The 16,730-nt window shown below is 40.5% G+C and overlaps 1 protein-coding gene across 1 annotated transcript in view; it reads right to left on the bottom strand.

Annotated features, from left to right (window-relative positions):
* Positions 1 to 339: 339 nt before the first annotated feature.
* LAMA4 (laminin subunit alpha 4) overlaps positions 340 to 16,730 on the bottom strand; it is a 183,996-nt gene continuing 167,605 nt past the window's right edge. The window contains exons 37-40 of the mRNA XM_077487095.1: positions 13,637 to 13,767; positions 4,782 to 4,875; positions 654 to 773; positions 340 to 533 (exon numbers count right to left, since the gene is read on the bottom strand). Coding sequence (XP_077343221.1) covers positions 388 to 533; positions 654 to 773; positions 4,782 to 4,875; positions 13,637 to 13,767 — 491 coding nt within the window. The 3' untranslated portion in view covers positions 340 to 387. The remainder of the gene's footprint in view (positions 534 to 653; positions 774 to 4,781; positions 4,876 to 13,636; positions 13,768 to 16,730) is intronic.

The raw sequence follows: 16,730 nt of genomic DNA, 5'->3' as shown, positions 1-16,730 counted from the left end.
TCCAAAATCAAATTTCTTACACAACAGACATCACCATCAGGTATCTGTAGGTATCGTTACTGTAGTAGTTTCATCTAGTTTAATTGCTTTTTTTATTTTTATATAACACATATACAGCATGTCTAAAGTAGATGAGACCATCATTATGTATATATTAAAATGTTTATATCTCCAAAGCAAAGCAGCCAACATCACCAGGATTTAGTGAATTTGTTCTAATAATAAAATCGAGTATTTGTTCTCCAAGTGGGATTTTATAGCTATCTTGCAAGCAGCGTTTTACTTGTTCTTATACCCTTTCACCATAACATATTATTTTATATATTAAAACGGACAATCTTTATTAGAACATAGATTTATTACAAAGTTAATTGTACATTGCCACTGTTAGGACGAAGGGCAGGTGTTTACACTAACTGCTCCACTGACTAGGGAGGCTTTGCTAAAGCTCACTGGCAGCTTGTCTATCACAAAGTTGCGGATGCAGCCTGTGAATGAGTTTCTTGTTGTCAGACTTGGCGCAAGCAAGGCATCTAAAAGGGAGAGAAAACGCATAAAAGGAAAAATGTTAATAATCACAAATATATTTAGATTGGAAAACAAGCAAACAAGGGTAGCTTGTATAAGGGATGTTATGCTGTGGCCGTTCTTACCTGGAACTCCTCCAACAAACACAGGCTCTTTGAGGTTAACTAGCTTTTTGTTCAGTGGACCTACGACATGGTTTATCTCAGAGTCCACGTCCAGCTGCAGCACATTGCCATCTCTTATAACTGCAATAAGACACACAGGGATGATATTCACTTGTTAAACTTGATATATAGTTTAAGTTGTTACTTCTGAGAATGTATTCTGCTATAGTGGTCACATACTTCACTTTCTTTACATTTATTATTTAATTATACAGAGAAAGAGTAATTTCATGAGTGGAAATGTTTTCTTATTTGAATAATTTTCAAGGTCAGTATCTTAAATGTACTGTAACTAGTAATGGCGGCGATCAGCAATTTTTAGTGGGACTGCGACATTGCGGCGGACAGATCAGACACTTTTGACACTTTTTTGGGACCATTGACATTTATACAATGATCAGTGCTATAAAAATTGCACTGATTACTGTATAAATGTCACTGGCAAGGAAGGGGTTAACACTAGGGGCGATCAAGGGGATAAAGAGGAGCCAACCGATCGCTGTTCCTAATTACTAGTAACTGACGATCTGTCTCTTCTCTCCAATAACTGTCAAAGGAGCGGACATACACCTACGGCGATTCGCTGTATCGTGCCGACCGGCCACAGCATAATGATGGCGTCTGGTCGGCAAGCAGTTAAAGGATAAGTAGACCAAAAAGAAAGGGCATTTATCCTTTTAGTGTCCTTACCCTGGCCTAAGTTTAGAAAGGGGGGGATGGAGCGCTAGTAGGAGCTGCTAGTGAGAAGTTCTGGGGCCATAATAAAGTTAGAAAAGGGGGGAACACAGGGATTTCTTTGTGAAAGTTAGAGATAGTTTTGTCAGTTCAGATCTATAGGTTCTGGTATATGCTGCAAGCGGCAGCCAGCTCCTCAGAGCATAAGGTACTCTGTAGTATAGGATCTCTCTCTCTTACCCTGGCCTAAACCAACTCACCCTCCCTTTCCATATGGATACTTACCTCAATCCAATGGCCGCTGTTCAAGTCTCCATTGTCCTGGCCAAGCCTGAGCATTAGTGGCCTTGCAGGCTTCTATGGGCTGTGTCCATAGATGATTGCAGATGATCCTATAGAAGTCTACAGAGCTGCAATGCACAGGTGTGGCCAGGAACTATGGCTGTTGGATCAATGTAAATATGACTCTGTGGAGGAGGGTGTGTTAGGTTAGATCAGAGAAAGGATGAGTGTTGTTTTATAGTGCACTTGTGCTTGAAGGTTTATGTTGCAGGTTTTCTGATCAAATACTGTGTTGGTCCTTCACCAAACTCACTTGGCCTGTGGTCAGTAAGGTACTGCTCACAACCCATAGCAGAGAAGAGTACCAGAGCATTGTATTCCTCATTCCCTAGGGTTAATGGAGATGTAACCCTTGCAGTGAGGGGGAAGGATATTGTCCTCTCTGGCCACTTATGCCTCCCTCTGGAGGGAAGCCAAACACGAAGACGCCTAACGCCTCCATTACTATGGATCCCTTCCAGTGTGGCAACCATTTTCTAGAAGTCTGACATCCAAGTTTATACTTTATTTATTTTACATTACTGTGCTTTATTTGAAATACAACACCACTATTTATTACTCCTCCTAATCTACTGAAAAATGTCCTTCCTGTATTCCTATTTTACAAATAAGTATAGGAAGGGTAGGATAAGATAGGATAAGATAACATATTATGAGCTTCTGATAATGTTACTGTGGGCCCTGAGACAGGGGGTGCAGCTTGACCCACTTTGCACTGCTAAAACCATTTGTATTTATTACAGGTACTTATGTAGCTCCAACAATTTACACAGCACTTTACATATACAGATGCATCTCATAAAATTTGAATATCCTCAAAAAGTATATTAATAATTTATTTTAGTAATTCAATTCAAAAAGTGAAACTTATATTTTATATAGAGGGTGATATATTCCAAGCATTTCTTTGTTTTAATTTTGATGATGGCTTACAGCTAGTGAAAACCAGAAATTCAGTATTTCAGAAAATTCGAATTTTACATAAGATCAATAAAAAAAAAGTATTTTAATACAGAAATGTTGGTTTACTCAAAGGTATGTCCATGTACAGTAAAGTATGCACCCAATACTTGGTCGGGGCTCCTTTTGCATAAATTACTGCATCAATGCGGCATACAGTGGACCAACAGCAGCAGCAGATGACATGGCACCCCAAATCACAGACTGTGGAAAATTTAGCATTTCATTTGGAAATCAAGGTTCCAGAGTCTGGAGGAAATGTGGCGAGGCACAGAATCCAAGTTGTATGATGTCCAGTATGAAGTTTCCACAGTCTGTGATTATTTGGGGAGCCAATTATTGCATATTGTTCTGTACATGGACCTACTTTTCAGTAAGCCAACATTTCTGTATTACAAATCCTTTTTTATATTGGTCTTATGCAGTATTCTAGTTTTCTGAGATACAGGATTTTGGGTTTTCACTAGCTATAAGCCATAATCATCAAAATGAAAAGAAAGAAATGCTTGAAATATATCACTCTGTGTGTAACGCATCGATAAAATAAATGAGTTTCAATGTTCTAAAATTAGGCATTTCTGGAATAGGGTGTTTTTCATCCCCCGAAAGGTGACAGGGCTCCCCATTGAACAACAACCACACTTAGCTCTACTTAATGATTTGCCACCATGTGGCCACACTCCCTTGAAATGGCTGGTCTATTTTATCTTGCTGCCAGTGAAAGTCACTATAGCAGGAACATGGAAAACAGTATTTTTTGGACAATTCAAACATAAAATATCGGGGATCATGATTCATGAAAAAATGCTAGTATTGATAATAACCAAAGCAATCTGTTTGAACAAACTTGGGAACCTTGGGCCTCATATATACACATACCCCTGTCCTAGAGTTCTGGTGCTATACAGCCTCTGGGCTCGCCCCCTCCCAGTTTACTCACTCTTCCGACCTAACTCTTCCTGCATCTTGGGTATCCTCTTCCCCTACCATTATGCCCGTCTGTTTCTTTTCTCTCCTTTCCTCTATCTTTCTCTTTCCCTCTCCTTTCTTCCCTCTCGGGTTGTCTAGTTACCCTTTTTCAAGGTTAATTTGGGCATTTTATTTTTTTAATATTGCTTGTGACTGCCTGATTTGCATGTACCCTAAGTCTGTACAGAGAACTTGTGGAGGAAGCGCTGGAGTTATTGAACTCTTTCTGATTATGTTAATGCATGTCTTTCTCTGTTTTGGACATATCGTTTTTGTTTTTCCTTTTCTGTTTTTGCTTCACTGCAAACTGCAAACGTAAAAAAAATATGAGTTTTACTTATTGAATTGAATTACTGAAATAATAAATAAAATGGGGACTTTTTGTCTGACCTATATTCATACAAATTTCCTATGTTATGCTACTGAGAAACCTTCTTACTATGTAAGTATTTATTTCTGTGGAATATAGTATTTAATACCTGATTTGTCATATGCACACTCTTTAGTTCATCTTTATACTAGACCCCATTTTGATATATATGGATGTGAGGGTTGTGTCTCCTGCCCCCTAGTGGTCACTAGACTTGGGCTTCTCCTTCACTGGACTTTATTAAAATGACTATTTCATTGTTTACACTGTTTTTGTTTTATGTATTGGATATTATGATATACTCATTTGATGTTCTTTTACATGTTTATTAAATCTGCAAGCCCCTGAAGAAGCGCAAACATGCACGTAACATGTGGAGCAAACGTTCTCTATGACTTCATATACTCCACGCACCTTGCTCCTATTGGATGCTGCTACTGGTTATTTCTAATTGCACTTATTTGGATTAGATTATATAATTTGGAGGTGTTATTTGAGTCTTTGGGGGTCATATAATATTATAATGTTGTTTTTTCTTTTTTAACATATGTTAAAACCATGATATTAACTCTAATTTAATTTTTAATTTTTAATTTATTTTTCTCAATTCTATGCGTGTGCCTATAAAGTCCATTTTCCAATTTAAAATTTTCTTTCTAAGGCTAGTATATTTGATTTAAGATAATATAAATTAAAAAAAAATCTAAATAAATAAACTAAAAATAAACAAATGGTTATGATGAATACCTATGGCAAATGTGGGTAATACAAACCTGCAATTCTGTGCCACTGGCCATCGCAGAGATTTTGCTTTGGAACAACATTTGTAGAAAATTCTTTATTGCCAAATTTCACTTTCACAACAACCTGAGTTGAAAGTAAGAGCATATTTGTAAGAAATAGCATTAGATTATTAATTAAAGTATTTAAGCAATCTACAGATGAAGACACAGTATATTCTCTTTTAATAAAATGTAGAGAATGATACACATATGGAGGCAGAGGGAATCAAGAGGTTATGGCTGATAGTATGTTTGGAGTCACACCTACTTGGAAAATAAAGTCACCTGAGCCGTAGAAAGCACTCAAGTGGTTCTAAGAACAGAATGTTTTTTACTCTACATTCTCTGTATTAATGTAAAAAAACCTTCCACTGTTTTTGCTTCTTTGCCTCCCTTGGCCCTCCCTAAACACCTACCTGACATCACTCTCGATCCAGCGATGTTACCATTCTGCTCACTTCCTGCATTCAGTGGCTTTAGTGAGAGCAGTGAGAACCGCTTGCTATGGGGGCACTCAGAGAAGAAGCAGAGAGGACAGAGCCAATACCATTGCACAGAGCAGGTAAGTATACCATGTTTGTTATTTTAATTCAAAAATGACCTTTACAACCACTTTAACCACTTCACAACTACCCTATAGCAATTTTACTGCTACAGGGAGTCCCCTGTGTGCAGGATCATGTGTACTGTATATATACGTAATCCTGCACCTCTGGGTAGTGGACGCGAATGCGTGCCGCCGGAGGCTCGCTCCCGCCGTGATTATACACAGTGGGTACCGCCGACTCGATGTTTGCCGACACCCGCCAATTGTTAGGCAGACTGCCATTCTGCCTGTGTACCTATGTAAACAAGGCAGATTGCCGTTCTGTCAGTAGTGAAGGCATGGAACCTGGGTCTCTGCAAAGCAGGTACAAAGTTCCATGTCTTCCGCTAGTAAAAGCTCCTCCCACACAGTACACAAACACTGGCTAGGAAAACATTGAACCCTTTGATCACCCCAGATGTTAACCCCCTTCCCTGCCAGTGTCATTAGTACAGTAACAGTGCATATTTTTTTTAGCACTGATCACTGTATTAGTTCCCAAAAAAGTGTCAAAAGTGGCAGATAGTTTTCAATTGTCTGCTGCAATATCGCAGTCCCGCTATAAGTCACTGATCGCCACCATTACTAGTATAAAAAAAAATATACATATCCTATAGTTTGTAGATGCTGACACTTTTGCGCAAACCAATTGACTTGGGGTTTTTTTTACCAAAAATATGTAGCAGAATACATATTTGCCTAAATTGATAACAAAATTAGATTTTTTTTAAATTTTTTGGATGTGTTTTATAGCAGATAGTAGTGGCAGCTGATGCTCAAAATTTTTGGGGGGCGCAAACAAACTGAAAAATTCTGACAAATACTGAAACAAAAACATCATATGCAGCCACTGTGCATATCATATGCAGTCACTCTGACCATCATATGCAGCCAACTGTGCCAATAATATGCAGCCAACTGTGCCCATCATATGCAACCAACTGTTCCCATAATATGCAGCCACTCTGCCCATCATATGCAACTAACTGTGCTAATAATATGCAGCCAACTATGCACATCATATACAGACAACTGTGACCATCATATGCAACCAACTGTGCACACAATATGTAGCCAACTGTGTCTATCATATATAGACTCTGTGCCCAACAAAAGCAGCCACCTGTGTCCATAATATGCAGCTAACTGTGCTCTATCAATTTCAGCCTTTGTGCCCATAATATGCAGTGGGACAGACGGCGAGCTGTGGGTAGTGCTGCGATGGATGCTGTGTGTCCTCCGACTCCTCCATGCGTATCTTCTTCCTGTTCTGCACGGCAGCCAATATGATCACCTCTACTTTCAGCCAATCAGATGCCCGGTATTACATTTGGGCCTCCTTGTTGGCTGAGAGGCGGTTCTTTGTTAGCAAAGCAAATATTCATTTGCTTTGCTATCACACCTGGGTACACTGCGAACACAATGGTTTGCACTTGCAGTGTGCCTATAGCTCTATGGCTCTAATATGGCTCTAATACACCCGAAAAGGGTCCGGATGCCTGAATGGGGGGTGGCTACAGCGACCATTGATAGATTCATGCAATGGATGAATCTATCTTTAGTACATAGAGGGGGTGACTGGAGAGGGGGCGGCGCCCGAGTGCCCTTAATGGATGCACCGCCACTGGCAGATAGAATTTTGTTTTTGAGTTTTTCAAAATTGTTGGTCTTTTTTTGTTTGTAGCACAAAAAATAAAAAAATGCAGAGGTGAAATACCACCAAAAGAAAGCTCTATTTGTGGGGGAAGAAAGACATACGTTTTATTTGGGTACAGCGTTGCACAACTGCACAATTGTTAGTTTAAATACCCCAGTGCCGTATGGCCTGGTAATGAAGGGGGGTAAATCTTCCGGAGCTGAAGTGGTTAAAAACATATAAACATTTGGTAAACAGAATTAAAATGGATTGAAATAGGCCAGTTTGCAAAGTGCAAAAAAAGGCATTATCAAGCTGTACTCTAATTTCCAATCCATACGTGCTCAAGATAATAAAAGCTATACTCTAACTTCTTGGTTTAAGGAAAGGCAGAGGAACTAACAATCAAATTGTACTGGAAAACAGAACAAGCAAGGATTTTCCAGAACATTTAATTTTTGCTTCATTCTAAAACTTTTGGCTGTATGGACATGTGAGGAGGATCTCAATAGTTTGCTGCTCTAGGTAAAAGTAACAGATATGTCAAACAGTCATCACTTTTTTATAGAAAAATGGAAATGTAGTGGAGGAAGTGACCGGACTCTAATCACAGAATTTGGTCACTGTAGCCATGACATTAAAACACATTTGTATTTTTGGAGGAAAGCCACAGCAAAACTGGACAAGATTGTCAAGGATAAGCATGTCAGATTGTCAGCAAAGGTTTGTATAGTCAGAGCTATGTTCTTTGCCGTAGTAACATTTGACCGTAACAGTTGAACTATTAGGCCGACTGATAGAAAGTTGGCTTTTTGAACTGCAGTGCTCGGGAGATAACCAAGCATATGTTGGATTGAAAGAAGATCAATTAGCCCACGTTCACATTGGGCTGATTTGACATGTGAAATAGAGTGCCAAATTGGAGCCTATGGGATTTATTCCGGGAAGACAAGGCCCGGATCAAACTCGCAGGGCCATAGACATCATATCACTTCTTAATTCCAATTGGGACGGGAAATCTACCAGACAGGGATGCCTCTTGTCTTTAGATCTCCAAAAAGCGTTTGACTCTGTGCACTGGTCATATATTTTCACCACCTTACAACGTTGGGGATTTGGAGATTCTTTTCTCAATGTCTTGCGCGCCCTGTACTCATCTCCAACGGCCCAGGTACGTCTGCAGGGATTTTATTCGGAATCTTTCCCCATATCCAGAGGTACCAGACAGGGATGTCCGCTATCCCCTTTAATTTTTGCAATAGCAATCGAATCTTTGGCCATAGCCATTAGGCATAACCCAAATATTAAGGGTATTCATTGCGGTTCTAGTCAGCACAAATGTGCCTTATTTGCGGACGACATCCTAATGTTCGTCTCTTCCCCCCTGACCTCGTTGCCCAATATTTGTAGTCTCCTTGATGACTTTGGATCGATTTCAGGCCTCAGGGTTAATTATCATAAATCACAAGCTCTCAATGTTAATATCTCTGGCCCACTCATAGAAAGGCTCAGGGACAGCTTCAAATTCACCTGGAGTGACTCTACGATATCGTACCTGGGGATTAAATTAACCCCCAGGATCGATCTCCTCCATCAAGCTAACTACCCTCCGTTATTCCACAAATTGGAGGAAGATCTAAACAGGTGGGCTGGGCTGTCCCTATCCTGGCTGGGTAGAATCAACGCCATAAAGATGACGCTGCTCCCTCGCATCCTGTACTATTTCAGGGCTCTTCCCATCCCAGTGGATAGGGTGCGCTTGCAACGTTTTCAAGCTAAAGTTATTAAATTTGTCTGGGGTAAGGGAGGACATAGATTCTCTAAATCCATATTATTCAGATCCAAATCGGAAGGCGGTTTGGGCCTCCCAAACTTACGCCTATACTATCAAGCAGCCCAGTTGGCACAGGTGTCAGCTATCTATTCCAGATGGGAACAGCCTGATTGGATACAGATAGAGAGACAGGCGGTACCTAGGCTCACGCTGGACTTCCTTATGTGGAGCCCTAAAAAAATGAGACCTCCGATCCTCTCCCCAACTCTATCACACTCCTTTGCAGTCTGGGATGGACTAAAAAATAATTGCTCCCTAATTTCCCAATTAAAACCTTTATCTCACCTTTTCCATAACCCAGACTTCCCTCCGGGCCTGGACATTAAAGCCTTTCAATGGTGGCTGGACAAGGGGCTATATAGAATAGGACACTTCCTCAGACCTGTGGGCCCAATCTCTAAAGCCTACTGCACCAGCAAACTTGATATGCCCCCCACTGAAATATTTCGATTCACTCAGATTTCGAATTTCTTACATAAAAAATGCAAGTCCCTTCCCAGTGGTCCCCAGGTGACGTCTTATGAAACATGGTGCGGTCAGTCCAGTGAGCAGAGGGGGGGGATTTCAGTCATTTATAAAGCACTATCTTCCACACGATCCAAGACGACTTACATGTTGGCTTGGGAAGAGGATCTCAACCAATCCTGGAACCCCGATTTATGGCATGGTCTGTTTCTTAAGTCCTTCAGAGGTATCCTTAACCCAAGTATGATAGAAGCTAGTGTCAAGGTGCTAACGAGATGGTACCTAGTCCCTTCGAAATTGGCTAAAATGTTCCCTTCCACTTCCCCATTGTGCTTCCGGGGCTGCGGCCTACGAGGTGACATGATACACACTTGGTGGACTTGCCCTAGAATACGGCAGTTCTGGTATAGGATCTTTACCTGGATCTCCAAATTCTCCGCCACACCGGTTCAGATGTCTCCTCTGGTGGTGCTCCTTAATTTCCCTACAGAGGGAGCCTCCAGGAATACGCAACGCCTCATCTCTTTTATTTTACTGGGAGCTAAGCTTACTCTTGCCAAAGCCTGGAAGCAGCCCTCTGTTTCCACTGTACTGGCCAAAAGAAAAATTTCCTGGATCATGCTACAAGAAAAGACGGCAAGCGTACTCCTGGACCGCTCGGACAAATTCAGGGCCACTTGGGAACCATGGGCGCGCTTCGTGGGAGTTTCTCTGTCCACATAAATGATCCCGGATTTGAACCCTGATTACGGTTTTGTTACCCCCCAAGCGACTCCTGCTAGAAGATGCCATTTTCCTTTACCTTCCTTTTCTCTTCCTTCCTCTCTCTTCTTCTCCTCTCTTTTTATTTTCATTCTTCGCCTTCTTCTATGTAGCCTAGTGAGAGACGGTCTGTAGTGGGTGTTTCATTGTAGAGCAGGGCCATGCAAGCTGGTCTCAGGACCTGTCCCTGCATTGCAATGTAGGCCTCAGTATATTATTCTCGGTTCACAGGAACCTGAGTTAAATGTATTCAACTAGACGCGCTGGGCTTCTGTGCCCGTTCGGGATGTTGCTCCATTCATCCCTGGTTAATTTTTGCATTATAGTCATGCAACATGTTTTGGTTACATATTTTGGTTCATTTGCATAGTTCAATACCTCTGGTGAGCATGCTCCTGGTCCTCTATGTTTTTATTTTTGGCGGGGGATAGGGGTCCTCGGCCACAGCAAAGAGCCCTTATGGGGTGTCGGAGATCCCTACCTCCTTCCTTGGCCTTTTCTTTTTTTTGTTTGACTGGGATTTTGTACAAATGCATAAGTTAGCTCCGGTCTATTAGAGGCGATTGACTTCTACAGGTGCATAAATGTGTACTCCCTATCATCCTTATTTTGTATTGGCTCCTGGATCATATTATATTGCTCTGTTTGAATGCAAACTTGCTTGGCATTTTCAAGTTTAAGACTGTCTGCACTTTTGTATTACCTCTAGCTGTGTTTTAGTCATATCCACATTGACTTTGTTTCCTTTTCTTGATGCAAAATAAAAATATATTGAAACAAATTGGAGCCTATTTCCGGCAATGGCACTGTCCAAATCAGTGCTATGCCGACTTTGCGGCGTTTCACCGATTCCCAAAAGTAGCTTCTGCACTACCTTTAATGACTTCAGGGGTGATTTCAATAGACATCTGTGCAGGAACTTGCACAGATGTCTGTTAAAACACCCCCCGAAGTCAGACTGAAACGCTGAGTTGAAATCATGCGAGTTCATCTAAACCAGCACGATTTCAAACCCGCCCTCAATGTGAACATGGGCTGATTTACTATGCGGTCCCCGGGTTACAAACAAGATAGGGACTGTAGGTTTGTTCTTAAGTTGAATTTCTTTGTAAGTTGGAACAGGTAAATTTTTTAAGTGTATCTCCAGCCCAAAAAATCTATTTGTAAGCTTTTTGGATAGCCTAGGGAAGGGCTATCACCCCTATAACATTTATTTTGCTATTTTTGCCCCTGTTGAGAGGATTTCACCTCACTTTCTGTCCCTGTGACAATTGGATTTTGAAAATTTTGGGTTGTTAGGGAAACATGGACTGGTTATAAAGCTTCAGTGGAGCCACCTTTTTCCCATAATAAAGGGAACAAGGCTTATTGCCGAAACTAGTCTGCTGCTGACTGTACTCACTGTGAAGGCTTGAAAATAAATATTGATATTATGGAGTTTCTGGCTGCTTCTTTTATTCGATGACTGTTTTTCCATAATAACTTTTACAGGAGTGAATTTCCCTTCCTAGGGGTAGATTTCCTCTCACTTCCTGTTGTCTCCCTCTGTTTGTAAGTCAGATGTTTGTAACTAGGGGATCGCCTGTACTATACTATATACTATAGAATATTAAGGGAAATTAACTTGAAATCTAACTTGTGTTAGCCCACGTACACACGGTCGGAGATTTTGCCAACCAAATCCGTCGGATTTTGCCCGTCGGAATTAGTCAGACGCATTGTGTCCGAAACTGTTGCATATACACGGTCGGGCCAAGTTGGTGAAAAAACAGATCTTTCAGAACGTGATGACGTAATTTCGTTACGATGGGACTACATTCAGGCTAGTAGCCAATAGCTTTGATGTAGGAATTTGATCTGAGCATGCGTGGCACTTGGTCCGATGAAAATTCTCTACACATGATCGGATTAGGTCCGTCCGGCCCAGTTGGTCGGGAAATATTTCCAACATGTTGGAAAATTGGGTCGGACGGAGATTCGGACGGAATCAGTCCGATGCATACCACACACAGTCAGATTATCTGACGACACGGTCCGATAAGACTCATTCTGACAGATTCTCCGACCGTGTGTACAAGGGCTTAGGCATACAAAATTGTGTTATGAATACAACACATGGCCACCTTTTCTCTTCTCCGTAACACTTTGATAGGAATATTTAGGAAGCAAATAAGAGGAGCCTCATTCACACTGGCACTCCTGCATTTGGCTTTTCTAAACTCAGCAGAAGTCACCTGGGAAGTATAAACAACTTAGATTTTTTTTCTACATTTACATGTTCCTGCCTTAAAGTAGGTTTAGCTGTGTTTAGTCAAATTTATAAGCATTTAGCCACATTTAGAGTGTCTAAGGCCTCATGCTCACTGGGCGTTTAGGTGCAGGTGGAGGGCACAGGTGCACTGTCCAGCCCCGCTGCCAGCAGCCTGTTAAATTCTATGAGACTGAAAGCTGCGGTGGCTGCACGGTGCACCAAGTGGTACTGTCATTTAGGGCGAAATGCGCCCAGGGACAAATGCCTGAAATGCAGACTGCGCCTGTGGCTTCCACCACAACCAATACGCTCTGATATCAGGCACCAGGACTGAATGTCCAGTGTGCTTGGGGCCTAAGAGTTTACATATACTTTAATTAAAAAGAAGGCAGGATTTATTGGGGAAGATTGTGATGCTGAAAAATACTGGAGGCAAAAGGAGGAAACTGTGTGGACAGCAAAAAGACTAGGCCAACATTTTTTTTTTTTTTACAGTTGCTATAATGTTAGTGATTCTATTACAAGACACTTCAAGTAGCCTTTTGTAAACCCCATAAAAGAACCGATCACACAGACTAAAAAGAATTTTAGAACATACTCTATATAAGTGTAATTCTACAAATATATGAATGCTTAGATCAGGACTTCTGTTAGAAATCACAGTGCCTTTATAGCCTACCTGACAGGGCCTCCCTCCCCAAAATATTAAAGCAACTTTTTCACAAAAAATACACTAAAATTACTATTAGTGGACACAAACACAACATAACATACGTAACTCTGTGTTTTTTTTTTTTTTTTCTTTATGTGGCTGGAGCTGTGTGTAGGCAGGCTATGTTGTGCTATGGGGACACATGAGTTGTTTGATCATAGCAACAGGTCCTAATTTGACTGGCAGCTTCAGCTTTGAAATTAATCTGTACTGAAAGAAACATTGGAACATCTGCTGCTGACTTGTTTTTAAAGGAGCAAAGGCTTTTTGGCTGTTTTCCTATTCTAGGATTAACTGACTACATATCCTCTGACTCAAAAATACACAACCTGTGTAGTCTGAACAATTTGGATACTTGTCCTTCATGGTTGTTTTGCATCGATAATTCACTAGGCGCCTAAATCTGAATCAGGTTGATTGTCCTGGAGCCTCCACCTCTAAAGGAAGTCAGCAGTGAAAGGCCCTCCCTTGGATAAATATTTGGTAAGAGAGCATATTTGGGAAATAATGCAGAGAATATCATTATCTGGCAAGAACCCTTAATCTTCTAATAGTATTATCATGGGTGGATTACAACACAATATAAAATATTTTGTTTACCTGTCCTTCCTTCATGTGCATATTTAGGTATTCGCCATTAACATTCTGAACATGAAGCAAAATTCCAGAGTTACTCCTGGGACGTACTTCAATGACTAATTCAAATTTTACTCCAGAATGGAAGGATTCCGCTAAAACACAAAAAATAGCTGTAAAAACTGCTGTTTCATTGGATAATTCACATTGGCTCATGTATGAAAGTGTTTCAGCTGCACATAGCTAGTCAACTTTTTAAATGTTTCCTTACAACCCAAATGAACCTTCAGTTTAAATCAACAACATTCAAGTATATTAAAGGTGCATCAAAACAAAATGTGTGTAAATGTCTTACAGTTTGTATTCTTTCTAAGGCAGCCACAGTCCTGATATAAAAGCCTGTCCCTTTCCAGCAGCTGCAGAGTGGGACACTTTCTCTCTGTGTGGAAGCAGTGATCTTTCCACAGGTATGACCTACCCCTAGTGAGTCAGGCTTAGAGCTCCACGTTCAGCAAAGCTTATACTTCCTGCTGATTGAAGAGTTTTGGCTCTTACTCAACAGAGGGTGATTAAAGGCCCGTACACACGGGCCAAATATCGGGTGGCATCAGCTGGTCCAATAGAAACCAGCCAACATTCAGCCCCTGTGCACGGCAGCCAGCCCGACAGAAGCAGGCCCTTCGGCCGGCTTCTGTCAAAGTGGCGTAACCGAAAAAGGTCTGCTGTTCGGCACCCGATCAGCGCTCTAAGCCAATGGCTGAGAGCACTGACCAGTGGGCTCTGGCGGGGGGCGGCATCCCCCTGTCAGAAAAGAATAGCACAGCAAGGGAGATCAATGTACTAACATTGGATGGTTAGTACAGCAGCTCCTCCTGAGGTCTTCATTTTTTTGATTTGTTCAGCCTGCTGGGTTGAATGAAAAAAGACTACTAGTCTGTATTGGGTTAAGACATATAGAAAAAAAGATTACTTGTTCCCTACAGAAAACAAGGGTCATGCTCTGTACATGCTGGCAAGACATAGGAATTTCTACTCAGACTGTGGCTGATTTTTAAAGAAAAGAAAATTTGCACACCCTTTGTTTTAATGCACCTGTATATGTGTTTAGCTAAATGAAACTAAATGTTCTTTGGGCTTTGGCAATTGTTAGAAAATTATTGGAAAGACTGGTTGTTTGCAGTGGGCAATAGGGATGCTGTTTTAGAACATGATTGACTACTGTGGGTTGTAAGATATGAATTTTAACTTATTTTTTTTACTTTTCATTCAGTCAGCAACCCAGTTTTGGTAAATATATTTCCGAATGCCCTCATCAATGCCTTAAAACTACAGTGTATAACCTTCATTACTTTACAACGTATCAGAATGCATTTTAATTATAGTCGTTTAAAGTGAATCTATGCTTATTCAAAACACTTTGAAACTAACACATGCATTGAGAGGGCACTATAAGCTATTAGTACATAACTCCCAATTCACTATCCAGCTCTCCAGAGAGCCTCTGTAGCTTCTTATACTGTAAATTCAAGTATCACCTTTTCAGGTTAAACTATAGGCACAATCACCTCCTGATTAGGCTTTGCAATTGGATATGCTAGGTAGTAGCATTTCATTGAGAGATGCAGGTCGGGAAGGGGGAAATTCTTGACTTTCAAGATATCTGTATATTCATAGGCAGATAGAAGGGGATTTGGAAATGTTGAAGTTAGAGTTAGTAAAACAGGGAGTATACCCTGATACCTAAGAGCACCTACTTTTCTACACATGTGCTGACTTCTAGCGTGTACTTGATCTCATGTTTGCTATAAACAAAAAAAAAATACTCATATGTTAGTTTGGACTAACTACATCCAGAAGCATATTATATGTCTGGAGCAACCTACTCCATCACTTACTCATGACCAAAATTTTAGTTTTTTGTTGGTCATTAGGTACTGAGTTCCTCCATGCTAGAACAGCATGGAGGAGTGTGTTACTCATGGCTTGGCCTTATTTAATGCTGTAATCAAGCAAGATCAAAGAAAATGCCAGTAAGTTTTGCATATAAATATCCTTTATAGAATTCAGATGACATTTAAAAACAAGTTTCACATTTTTGAAATAACCTTTTTCATGTGTGAGAATTATGTTTGATACGTGAATATTTGGCATCTGCATCCATGGCTGGGTGCTTTGATGGAGTTACCAGTGTTGTAGCTATACTGGACCTCATGCATAATTTTACTATTAGAGTATTATGAGTAGAGTGAAGAGAGATTAGAACACTTGTCAGTTTTTATTGCTGTCTGTGCCCCCATTAGGTAGATTCACGCTCTCTACTTGTCCTGTTTACCGTTATAATTGTAAGTAAAAGTAAAAGAAAATTCCAAACTTTGGGTTGACATCAGAACAGGAATAGAAGGATAATCTTTCAATGATGACACTAGTTCTGGTGACACCCCAGAATTCCCTCACTTTGGAGGGATTTCTTCTCGCTTCCTGTTTTGGCTATGCAACAGGAAGTGAAGGGAAATCCTGGGGTGACAAAGGTGGCAAAAAACAGAAAGGAGTTGCTCTATCCAAAATGAAAAAGAAAATGCCTTAAGTTGCACTTTAATATGCATTATTATAAAAATAATAACCCTCTTCCTGTCTGCAATCTGAATATTAAAGTTCCCTAGCTCAAAAACCTTATACTAGGTTTATTTTAACAAATGTCATCTCTTTAAGAGCCATCAGTCTACATATTGCTAGATTGATGGCTCTCAGTTCCAGCTGTCAGTCATAGCTCCAGTCCCAACTAATGTTTGGGAACAAATCTGCATTGTCCCTGATTATGTGATCATTATGTCAACTATGGCATGGTAGTCACATGCAGGCCAGAGGTTTCATTGTAAAAATAATCTTGGAGCCTGCAGAAGGCACCTGCAGAAGGTAGCATGTTTATCTGTTGAATACTGTAACTGTCATATGCATAAATAATAATGCATTCATTTAAAAAAATGTAAGCTTTTTAAATATTTTTGTGCATTTGTCAGCTTATAAATAAAAAAGAGCACTAATGTAAATGCTGTGTACTTTATTAATAGCCAAATTATAAAACATGTTGCTCTGTTTTAGTAATATCTGAGAGCATTGT

Source organism: Lithobates pipiens, unplaced genomic scaffold (genome assembly GCF_037356315.1).
Source record: "Lithobates pipiens isolate NorthernLeopardFrog02 unplaced genomic scaffold, aLitPip1_a1.2 Scaffold_18, whole genome shotgun sequence".
NCBI classification, from domain to species: Eukaryota; Metazoa; Chordata; class Amphibia; order Anura; family Ranidae; genus Lithobates; species Lithobates pipiens.
Note: the sequence above shows the minus strand (reverse complement) of the source record. Positions and strands in the feature narration are given on the sequence as shown.